This window comes from Pseudoliparis swirei, chromosome 10, assembly GCF_029220125.1.
Source record: "Pseudoliparis swirei isolate HS2019 ecotype Mariana Trench chromosome 10, NWPU_hadal_v1, whole genome shotgun sequence".
Classification (NCBI taxonomy): Eukaryota; Metazoa; Chordata; class Actinopteri; order Perciformes; family Liparidae; genus Pseudoliparis; species Pseudoliparis swirei.
Window position 1 is genome coordinate 17,460,316 of NC_079397.1, and position 12,500 is coordinate 17,472,815.

Sequence of the window (12,500 nt, forward strand, 5' to 3'; positions counted from 1 at the left end):
GATGAACAATAGATGTCATGTGACCAGATGAACAATAGATGTCATGTGACTAGATGAACAATAGATGTCATGTGACCAGATGAACAATAGATGTCATGTGACCAGATGAACAATAGATGTCATGTGACTAAATGAACAATAGATGTCATGTGACCAGGTGAACAATAGATGTCATGTGACCAGATGAACAATAGATGTCATGTGACTAGATGAACAATAGATGTCATGTGACCAGATGAACAATAGATGTCATGTGACCAGATGAACAATAGATGTCATGTGACTAAATGAACAATAAATGTCATGTGACCAGGTGAACAATAGATGTCATGTGACCAGGTGAACAATAGATGTCATGTGACTAGATGAACAATAGATGTCATGTGACCAGGTGAACAATAGATGTCATGTGACCAGATGAACAATAGATGTCATGTGACCAGGTGAACAATAGATGTCATGTGACCAGATGAACAATAGATGTCATGTGACCAGATGAACAATAGATGTCATGTGACCAGGTGAACAATAGATGTCATGTGACCAGGTGAACAATAGATGTCATGTGACCAGATGAACAATAGATGTCATGTGACCAGATGAACAATAGATGTCATGTGACCAGATGAACAATAGATGTCATGTGACTAGATGAACAATAGATGTCATGTGACCAGATGATCAATAGATGTCATGAGACCAGATGAACAATAGATGTCATGTGACCAGATGAACAATAGATGTCATGAGACCAGATGAACAATAGATGTCATGTGACCAGATGAACAATAGATGTCATGTGACTAGATGAACAATAGATGTCATGAGACCAGATGAACAATAGATGTCATGTGACCAGATGAACAATAGATGTCATGAGACCAGATGAACAATAGATGTCATGTGACCAGATGAACAATAGATGTCATGTGACCAGATGAACAATAGATGTCATGTGACTAGATGAACAATAGATGTCATGTGACCAGATGAACAATAGATGTCATGTGACCAGATGAACAATAGATGTCATGAGACCAGATGAACAATAGATGTCATGTGATCAGATGAACAATAGATGTCATGTGACCAGGTGAACAATAGATGTCATGTGACCAGATGAATAATAGATGTCATGTGACGAGGTGAACAATAGATGTCATGTGACCAGGTGAACAATAGATGTCATGTGACCAGGTGAACAATAGATGTCATGTGACCAGATGAACAATAGATGTCATGAGACCAGATGAACAATAGATGTCATGTGACCAGATGAACAATAGATGTCATGTGACCAGATGAACAATAGATGTCATGTGACCAGATGAACAATAGATGTCATGAGACCAGATGAACAATAGATGTCATGTGACCAGGTGAACAATAGATGTCATGTGACTAGATGAACAATAGATGTCATGTGACCAGATGAACAATAGATGTCATGTGACCAGATGAACAATAGATGTCATGTGACCAGATGAACAATAGATGTCATGTGACCAGATGAACAATAGATGTCATGTGACCAGATGAACACTAGATGTCATGTGACCAGATGAACAATAGATGTCATGTGACCAGATGAACAATAGATGTCATGTGACCAGATGAACAATAGATGTCATGTGACTAGATGAACAATAGATGTCATGTGACCAGATGAACAATAGATGTCATGTGACCAGATGAACAATAGATGTCATGTGACTAGATGAACAATAGATGTCATGTGACCAGATGAACAATAGATGTCATGTGACCAGATGAACAATAGATGTCATGTCACTGCCTCTCGTGGGCCACCCAGGTGCATGCTGGTCCTGAAGCTCCCCCTCTACATATAACCACCGTGCCCAGTGTTACCCAATCAGTGAACCTAAAACTAAATATATTCAAACAACAATCACAACGTATTAAACTGAACTAAAACTATCAGAAGAAAAAATCTCTTCTAACATTTCAAAATATAACCTAAATAAGCAAAGATTAAACAATATTACTTTACAATAAAACTAAATACAAATGCCCAAATAAATAGCTCCAACACTTTTCATGGGGTTATTTACAGCGACTCTATAATATATAATCATAATATGTCACCGTTCCTTCGTGTTTGTGCTGCAGCTCCGGAGGTGCTGGCCCAGAAGCCGTACAGCAAGGCGGTGGACTGCTGGTCCATCGGCGTCATCGCCTACATCCTGTGAGTCCAGCAGCCGGCGCGGCGCTCGCCTTATGTCGGAGGATCGGAGTTGTCTGAACACGCCACGGCGTCATGACGCCTTCATGCCGCGAGAATCATTTGACGGGCCGGAGGAATCAAAATGTCTGCCGGAGGAAATATATAATTAATAAAAACCTGAGTGTGACAGTCGAGGCTCGAAAGCAATGGGGATGAATAATATAATCCATTTCATTTATATAGCGCTTCTTAAGATACTCAAAGACACTTTACATGTTGCATTGATTCAAGTGCCTTGCTCAATTTCTTTGTGTGTGTGTGTGTGTGTGTGTGCGTGCTCCACCATTATTAGTATTATCTTGAGATCACAGATCAGTGGTCAGGGGTCAGAGGTCAGCAGTAGGTAAATGGGATGGAGGGCATGCGAGGTGAAGGACAGAAAGCGTGTGTGTGTGCATTGGTGTGTGTGTGTGTGTGTGTGTGTGTGTGTGTGTGTGTGTGTGTGTGTGTGTGGAGTTAGAGCAGCTCCCTGCTGACAATTAGCACAATTAGCGTTGGGATTCAGACCTCGTTAGCTTTCAGCTGCTCAGGTGGACAAATCCCATCAGGTAATCAGCCATGATAATCACCTGAGATCCTGTGTGTGTGTGTGTGTGTGTGTTTAATGAGTCTGAGGCTCAGCTGAGTGGCAGGTGAGTCTGTAATCAAATGAGAAACCAGAAAAGCAAATGGAAAGCCTTCCTCTCCTCATGGCCGGCCGACTCCTTCCTCTCCTCCCGGAGTGCGCTTCTTTTATTCTCTGAGCATGCATCTGTGTGTGTGTGTGTGTGTGTGATTGTATTGATGGCATTTTAATTAATTTGAGTTTTTATCAAAATCTGATATTGATATGAGTGAATCCAAATATGCATCAAATGCAAAATTACATTACAAACACTCCAAATGATGAATTTGGTGCAAGAGACTTCCCAGATAAACATCTTCAAATGACTCGTTGTGTCCAACAGATTCATGTCTCACGATATTCTTTATTATTTATTGTCTGAGGGAATCATAACTTGTTTTGCCGCCCCCGTCAGGCTGTGCGGTTACCCTCCGTTCTACGACGAGAACGACTCCAAGCTGTTCGAGCAGATCCTGAAAGCCGACTACGAGTTCGACGCTCCGTATTGGGACGACATATCGGACTCCGGTGAGCCTCCGGCCTCCTCCTCGTCTCCCTCCTTCTTCCCCTTCTCCTGCTCCCTTGACCACTTCCCCCCTCCAATGCAATGTTGTTTTTCATCCATCTATGGCAAACTTATTCTTTCAAGCCTCACAGCCTTAATGCGGAGGAAGAAAATGCCCCACCCCCCGATACTCTTATAATTCATGCTCAATGTTGAGCTTTTATTTTGTAGGGGCAACAGCAGATCTCACGGATGTAGGATTTGGCAAGTCGCATTGCCATCGCCTTTTATGGAGTAACGTAAACATTTCCACGAAAGTACAGGCCTTTGATTTCGACATTTATTTATTATTGACTCATGTATATTTAAAGTTTTCAATAAAGGTCTTGAAATAACTAAAATCTTCATTTCCACCTGTAATACCATCGCGTCCCACTTAGAGGAACTGATATTTCAGACAGACATTCGTGGTTTCCCGGAGGATGAATCCCTCCTGAGAGCTGGAGATCCCCCACGGCGGTGACTTTTGTACCTTGGATTTAAATATGTGGATGGATCGCCGCTAAATATTGACGCTTATTCATCTCCCCCCCGTATTGTAATCACTCTGGTGATCCTTTTACTTGTCGTCGGTCATCATCTTCATCAGATTTTCAGCCGATTTGAAGCCGATTGTTTGAATTGTTTCAGAATTCGTTTTTTTAACTCGTCCCCTGTGTGTTACTCAGCCAAGGACTTCATCGGCAGCCTGATGGAAAAAGATCCGGCCAAGCGCTTCACCTGCGATCAGGCACTCAGACACCCCTGGTGAGAAGCCCACACACACACACACACACACACACACACACGGGCGAACAAAAAGGCATGAAACCAATATGGATATGGATGTGCCGTCAGAGGTGTTAACAGAGAATGTGTGTGTGTGTGTGTGTGTGTGTCAGGATCGCCGGTGATACGGCCCTCTGCAAGAACATCCACGAGTCCGTCAGTCGACAGATCAAAAAGAACTTCGCCAAGAGCAAATGGAGGGTATGTCTTGTTTACTCTACTCCTCATCCAGTTTATTTTATATAGCCCAGTATAACAAATTATGAATTTGCCTCAGTGGGTTTTACAATCTGTACAAATACGATATCCCTGACCTTTGACCTCTCACATCGGATCAGGAACAACTCACAAGAAATAGAAAAAAGGGAAGAACCCTTCAGGAGAGCAACAATAGATGTCATGTGACCAGGTGAACAATAGATGTCATGTGACCAGATGAACAATAGATGTCATGTGACCAGATGAACAATAGATGTCATGTGACCAGATGAACAATAGATGTCATGTGACCAGATGAACAATAGATGTCATGAGACTAGATGAACAATAGATGTCATGTGACCAGATGAACAATAGATGTCATGTGACCAGGTGAACAATAGATGTCATGAGACTAGATGAACAATAGATGTCATGTGACTAGATGAACAATAGATGTCATGTGACCAGATGAACAATAGATGTCATGTGACCAGATGAACAATAGATGTCATGTGACCAGATGAACAATAGATGTCATGTGACTAGATGAACAATAGATGTCATGTGACCAGATGAACAATAGATGTCATGAGACCAGATGAACAATAGATGTCATGTGACTAGATGAACAATAGATGTCACGTGACCAGATGAACAATAGATGTCATGTGACCAGGTGAACACTAGATGTCATGTGACCAGATGAACAATAGATGTCATGTGACCAGATGAACAATAGATGTCATGTGACCAGATGAACAATAGATGTCATGTGACCAGATGAACAATAGATGTCATGTGATCAGATGAACAATAGATGCCATGTGACCAGATGAACAATAGATGTCATGTGACTAGATGAACAATAGATGTCACGTGACCAGATGAACAATAGATGTCATGTGACCAGATGAACAATAGATGTCATGTGACCAGATGAACAATAGATGTCATGTGACCAGATGAACAATAGATGTCATGTGACCAGATGAACAATAGATGTCATGTGACTAGATGAACAATAGATGTCATGTGACCAGATGAACAATAGATGTCATGTGACCAGATGAACAATATATGTCATGTGACCAGATGAACAATAGATGTCATGTGACCAGATGAACAATAGAGGTCATGTGACCAGATGAACAATAGATGTCATGTGACCAGGTGAACAATAGATGTCATGTGACTAGATGAACAATAGATGTCATGTGACCAGGTGAACAATAGATGTCATGTGACCAGATGAACAATAGATGTCATGTGACCAGGTGAACAATAGATGTCATGTGACCAGATGAACAATAGATGTCATGTGACCAGATGAACAATAGATGTCATGTGACTAGATGAACAATAGATGTCATGTGACTAGATGAACAATAGATGTCATGTGACCAGATGAACAATAGATGTCATGTGACCAGATGAACAATAGATGTCATGTGACCAGGTGAACAATAGATGTCATGTGACCAGATGATCAATAGATGTCATGTGACTAGATGAACAATAGATGTCATGTGACCAGATGAACAATAGATGTCATGTTGAATGAGTATGACAGCGTGATGAATAGTTGGTCGTAGTCGTGGACCATCCATGAGACAGGTGGAGGTTTATAGATATTTAACAGACCCTGAAGATAATCTCCTCCTTCTCAAGAAATGGTCCATCGGTAGTTCAGCAAACCCACTTCCCATTTCCTGCCTCTCTCAGCAAGCGTTCAACGCCACCAACGTGGTCCGCCACATGAGGCGGCTGCAGCTCGGCAGCAGCATGGGGAGCAGCATGGACGCCTCCAACCCGCAGAACCAGAGCCAGCCGGCCCAGAACCAGAGCCAGCCGGCCCAGAGCCAGAGCGCCGACGCGACCGCCGGCAAAACCTCTTCGACGGATAACAACTTGGCGTCGCCCCGCAAGGAATGTGAGTACGAGGCCGGCGCCGCAGTCAGGAGAACTCACGTATTCACGCTCTAAACCCCTCGGCTGACCGTTGGCGTCTTTTCTTGTCCGTGTTTTTCAAAACCAGAAAAGAGAAGGAAAAACAATGCATCGGCTTGGACAATGTTTTTTTTCCTGCTCCTACGAAAGCGGCAGATCGTAGCATGTCGAGCTAACTGGCGCACCGACATGCTAACCCAGCGCTACATTCAACGCTATTATTTATGCGGGTTAAAAGTTACAAAGTTAACGTTTAAAGTAAATACAAGCAACACATCCAACCTCTCACTGTCTCTAGATCTGGCACCGTTACCGTAGTGTTTCAGTGACATTGCCCCCTGATCCATCTCCCCCCCCCCCTCAGGTGTAAATGCGTCAATCACGCCCTGCAGTCTGGCGTCCGCCGCGGGGGCGGAGCTTAACCGGCCGCCGCATCCCTCTGCCGCTCCCGCCCCGGTGCTCACGGAGACCAAGTGACGCCAGGTCCAGCGGGGAACGAGCTGGGAGGCCACAGCACTGTGAGGCCGAGGGGCGGGAACACAGAGAAACAGAGACACAGTGGAGGAAGAGGATCCGCCCATCTCTTCTTCTTCGTTTCTAACTCTCCCCTCACATGCAAGGTCCCTGCGGCCGACCGCGATTGGTTGCTTTGATGATAAATGGGCGTCGACTGCTTTGAGCAGGAGCCGGCGGTTCACGACGGGGCGTCTCATCACTCAATGTCCGTCAACAACAACTCCCCCTCTCCAATTCTTCTATCTTTCCTGCGCCACTTTATTTAGCTTTTATTTAGCTTTTATTTTCCCAATTTAAGGTTTGACTGTTGACAACTGGATTGTTTTATTTTGTATTCTTGCCGTTCGTGTCAAAGGTGGTACGTGTAGCTTTTCGCGTCATCGTCAAACTGATATTGCTTCTTTGGTAAGAAATCATACCTTAGAAATCATTTATTTACACTCGTTTGTTACCAACGTAGCACCCGAAGGTGACGGTCCCCGTTACGACGTTAAGATGCTCCACACGACCCCTTAGAGACTCGTCTCCTCCCTCAGGGGCTCGCCTGTCCGTCTCCTTTAAGAAGTGCTTTACAAGAACCATACGACTGCTGAAGCGTGGGAGCATGAGGGAGCGCTTTATGTATCTTTGCACAGAGGGTGAGAAATGTCCTCCGACACAGAGTCCATCATCCACCTGAGGGAATCAGAGAGGAGAGATTGTAAACCACATATACACATATATATATATATGTATGTATATATATATATGTATATATATATGTATGTATGTGTATATATATGTATAAATACATATATATATATGTGTGTATATATGTATATATATGTATATATATGTGTATATATATGTATGTATATATATATATATGTGTATGTATATATATATGTGTATATATATATATATATATATGTATATATACATATGTATATATATGTGTATATATATAAATATATGTGTATATATGTATATGTATATATATTCATATATATGTGTATGTATATATATATGTTTATAAATATGTATATGTATATATATATTTATATATGTGTATATATATATGTGTATATATATGTATACATATACAGGACTGTCTCAGAAAATTAGAATATTGTGATGAAGTTCTTTATTTTCTGTAATGCAATTAAAAAAACAAAAATGTCATGCATTCTGGATTCATTACAAATCAACTGAAATATTGCAAGCCTTTTATTCTGATTTATTGCTGATTATGGCTTACAGCTTAAGAAAACTCAAATATCCTATCTCTAAATATTAGAATATCATGAAAAAGTATACTAGTAGGGTATTAAACAAATCACTTGAATTGTCTAATTAACTCGAAACACCTGCAAGGGTTTCCTGAGCCTTGACAAACACTCAGCTGTTATAAATCTTTTTTTTTACTTGGTCTGAGGAAATATTAAAATTTTATGAGATAGGATTTTAGAGTTTTCTTAAGCTGTAAACCATAATCAGCAATTTTAAAAGAATAAAAGGCTTGCAATATTTCAGTTGATTTGTAATGAATCCAGAATGCATGACATTTTTGTTTTTTTAATTGCATTACAGAAAATAAAGAACTTTATCACAATATTCTAATTTTCTGAGACAGTCCTGTATATATATATGTATACATATATATATATACATATATGTATATATATATGTATATGTATATATATTTATATATGTATATATATATATATATATGTATACATATATATATATACAAAGCTCATGATAATAACCCAGAGTGGATTCTGCGACTTTATTGTCTCTTTCTGATCTGTTTATTATTTTCTATCAGACTTTTGTATAACAATCCCCCTTAAAGGGACACACACACACACACACTACGAGGCATGCAGCAGGTGGAGGATCGCTTGGGTCGTGATCCAAGGGTCCTCAGAGTGATCCGCCTCCCCCCCCCCCCTCTCTCTATAGAAGCCATGACCTTTCACCTTCTCAGTGTCAAGCTGTCCCCGGTTCAGAGGTGCTCAGGGAGAACAGCTGCACTGTGAGCTGGTGAACACTGAGTTCCCGGTTTAGGTCGTTGCGTCGGTGTTTTTCTTCTTCTTTTTTTTGTTTGGGGGGGGGGGGGCGCTGCCGGTGTTACGGTTTAAGCAGCGACCGTGTTAACTGGCGACTTTGAACCGAACGCGTCCGTTGTTGCCGGAGTTAAACAGGTGTTGAAAATAGGAAGAGATCACGAAGCTATACCCCGTGAAGGCCGCATTGTTAAATTGGTATCGTATATATTATTATGTACAGGGGTTGACACTGTATTACAACTTTAAACCAAAGCGGCATTCACGAGGACAGCTATACGTGTCCTCTATCCTATTTTTCGAACGGCCGTCGTAACCACGACAACAACGGACGCTTTCGGTTCAAAGTCGCCAGTTAACACGGTCGCCGGTTAAACCATAACACCGTCTCCGCGTTTGACGTATTGGAGCGAGTCCGTTGGCGTGGGATGGGTTAGGCCCCGCGATGCAATTCTTCTGATCCCTTTATTGTGAATTATAGCCAAAGACGAGCGCCCGGCCGGGTACCAAGCCGGTTTGGATGAGTTCGTCGGAGCAGAGCGAGTCGGATGTGAAGTGTTAGTGGACTTTAAACTACGGGCTGAACTCCAGCTGCAAAGCAATCTGGAAAGGCGGGAAAGGATTCCCCATTCGATCCCCTTCCTCGTCGTTCTGCCATTTGCCTTCTCTTTATTACTATTCTGCTGCTGACAAGTGTCTGCATATTATTCTCGGAGCTTGTTTTGATCCGTCCGGCATGACAGGGAGGAGGAGGGGCTAACGCTGGTGGGGGAGGGGCTAAAGATGGAGGGGGAGGGGCTAAAGCTGGATGAAAGTCAAATTACAGGGGGAAAGGAAGCCAAGCTTTCTGTAATTAATTTATTTTAGTATGCCCCCCCCACTGAGGACGTAAAAGTCTCGGAAGGAGTCGCATAACAACACGTAGTCGACGTGAGACGGACCCTCGCGTCATGGAAATCTGCCATTCTACTTCAGTCGGGTTCGTCGTGTAAGAAAAGGTTCTGATTTATTTTGTTATTTTATATGTGCGGTCATAGAGAAAGTGTTTTTACTCATTTACAACGACTGCATGGCACACCCTTCATATAAATAAATATATAGATATTTATATTCATATATATATATATTATATATGTAGATTTATCTATATATCATTTATATATATATATTTATATAAATATTATTTAATTTAAATATTATTTAATGGAATAATATTTATATATCATTATCTATCTATATATATCTAAATATATATATTTATATATAGCTATATATAGATATATCTATATATTTATATATAAATAGATATATCTATATATAGATGTATCTATATACATCTATATATATATAGATATATCTTTATATAAATATATATATAAATGATATATAGATATATCTACATATATATGTAAATATGTATATATAAATATATCTATATATAAATATATCTATATGCATAAAATGATATATAGATATATCTACATATATATATAAATAAATCTATAGATACATATATAGATATAAATATACATATAGATATGTAAATTAATTTTTCAGGTGTTACTGAGGGGAACTTTCAACCATGTAAGGGCTTTATTCCTCATCTGATTATTCACTGTAACCATGTGAACATCCACCATTGATTGCTATGCATTTTTCCTTTACGTTTTTTAATTGTCGTCAATGTGTTTGTGGGAGGAGGGGGGGGGCAGGGAAACACCTTTAGTTCAAATAGAAAAGGAGTCTGGGGAATGAAAAAGTGCAGGACAGCGTGCCAGCTTTTTCCTCCGGCTCGACGGACGTTAACGAATCGTCAGCCAACACTGAGAACCCTCACGCGTGGTGTTGGCCCGCTCCAGCGTGGACGTTGAGGTTTCTGAATGTATCGTGAGGGTTCAGGCTCACGCTGCGCTGTGTGTTGAGTCTGCTGTTAAAAAAAAGAAGAAAAAAGAGGAAGAGTTTTCTGAATGAATCATTCCGTGTTCCAGATATGTAAATAGATTGTGAATATGAATGATCATTTTCAAGATAATATTTACAAATGTTTTGCTGTTCAGGCGCGTGAGTGTGTGTGTGTGTGTGTGTATGTGTGTGTGTGTGTGTGTGTGTATGTGTGTGTGTGTGTGTCAAGGGAAGTTGATTGTATTCTCTATGTAATGTTTCATGTAAAAAAGAAGCTAAAGTCCCCTTTACTCCCCACTGCAGTCTGCTGTCACACATACACACAAATATATATGTATATATATGTGTATATATATATATACACATATATATATGTAACTATTTATATATATGTATATATAGGTATATGTGTATATATATACATATATATGTATATGTATATATATGTATCTGTATATATGTGTATATGTATATATAGGTATATATATATATGTATATATCATATGTATATATATTTATATAAGTATATATGTATGTATATGTAGATATATACCCATATATATGTATATATATACACAAATATATGTATATATTTATATATATGTATATATATAAATAAATATGTATATGTATGTATTTATATATGTATGTATATGTATGTATTTATATATATATATATATATATATACATATATATACTGCTACACGTTGCCCTCAGTGTTCCACCACCACGTCTGTCAGTCCGACTAAATACTGAACTCAGGCTAACGTTGTTTTTTGTGCCATTCTAAAGGAAGAAATCCAAAGCTGTGACCTTCTCAGAAACACACTGTTGAGGACGAGGCTACGACCCGCTCTCGTCCCCCCCGCCCACCCCCCCCCTCCCAACCTCCCCGCCACCCCACCCCCCCAACCTCCACCCCCCTTGAGCTTGCGTTCTGATTTTTGGAAGCTGTCACACTAAAGATGAAAACACAAGCATGTGAAAGGAGAAAAAAAAAGAAAAGTGCTCCAAGAATTCAACTTCACCACGAGTGTTTGCATAATCGTGTATATGCCCTTGTATGATGTCCGTATCTCTGTATTATGAAAAGACGTGCGCAAGTCGAGACGTCTGGAGTCGAGCTTCAGCTCTACAAACGGTTTCCATCGGCGGACTAAAGTCATCTCATTGATATTGCAACCTGGCGAGCCTGTGTGAGCTCTAATATACATTATTTATATATATTTATATATATTAATATAGACATATATATTAATATATAGATATATTAATATATAGATATATTAATATAGATATATCTATATTAATATCTATATCTATATTAATATAGATATAGATATATTAATATATATATATATATTAATATATATTAATATAGATATATATATAAATTAATATAGATATATATTAATAGATATAAAATTGGCTTTTACTGAGGCGACAGCAGCCGTGGAGGTCATGTCATCGACATGTTCGGTACAAGTTTTTGCCAAATAAAAAGAGCTGCCAAAGAGTCCCTCGAGTTCTAACAGCCAATGAGAGGCCTCGGCCTCTGACAGCCGTGTGTAGGACTAAAGCTCGACCCCAGCTGCTTTATTTGTGACCCCGTGTCTCCCTGTGGGCATCCTCGTCCAGCTGACCTCCGCAGGTCGCCGGCTGTATTGTATTTACTCTGCATGTGACCACGTGCGTCGTCACGC

At 40.1% G+C, this 12,500-nt stretch overlaps 1 protein-coding gene across 3 annotated transcripts in view; it reads left to right on the top strand.

Annotated features, from left to right (window-relative positions):
• The window catches only part of camk1da (calcium/calmodulin-dependent protein kinase 1Da), a 32,057-nt gene extending 25,022 nt beyond the window's left edge, over positions 1-7,035 (top strand). For all 3 annotated transcript variants that reach the window (XM_056424710.1, XM_056424711.1, XM_056424713.1), the window contains 6 exons: positions 2,131-2,206; positions 3,265-3,377; positions 4,083-4,161; positions 4,296-4,383; positions 6,106-6,313; positions 6,695-7,035. In XM_056424710.1, the coding sequence (XP_056280685.1) occupies positions 2,131-2,206; positions 3,265-3,377; positions 4,083-4,161; positions 4,296-4,383; positions 6,106-6,313; positions 6,695-6,807 (677 nt within the window). In that variant the 3' untranslated portion in view covers positions 6,808-7,035. The remainder of the gene's footprint in view (positions 1-2,130; positions 2,207-3,264; positions 3,378-4,082; positions 4,162-4,295; positions 4,384-6,105; positions 6,314-6,694) is intronic.
• The last annotated feature ends 5,465 nt before the right edge of the window (positions 7,036-12,500 follow it).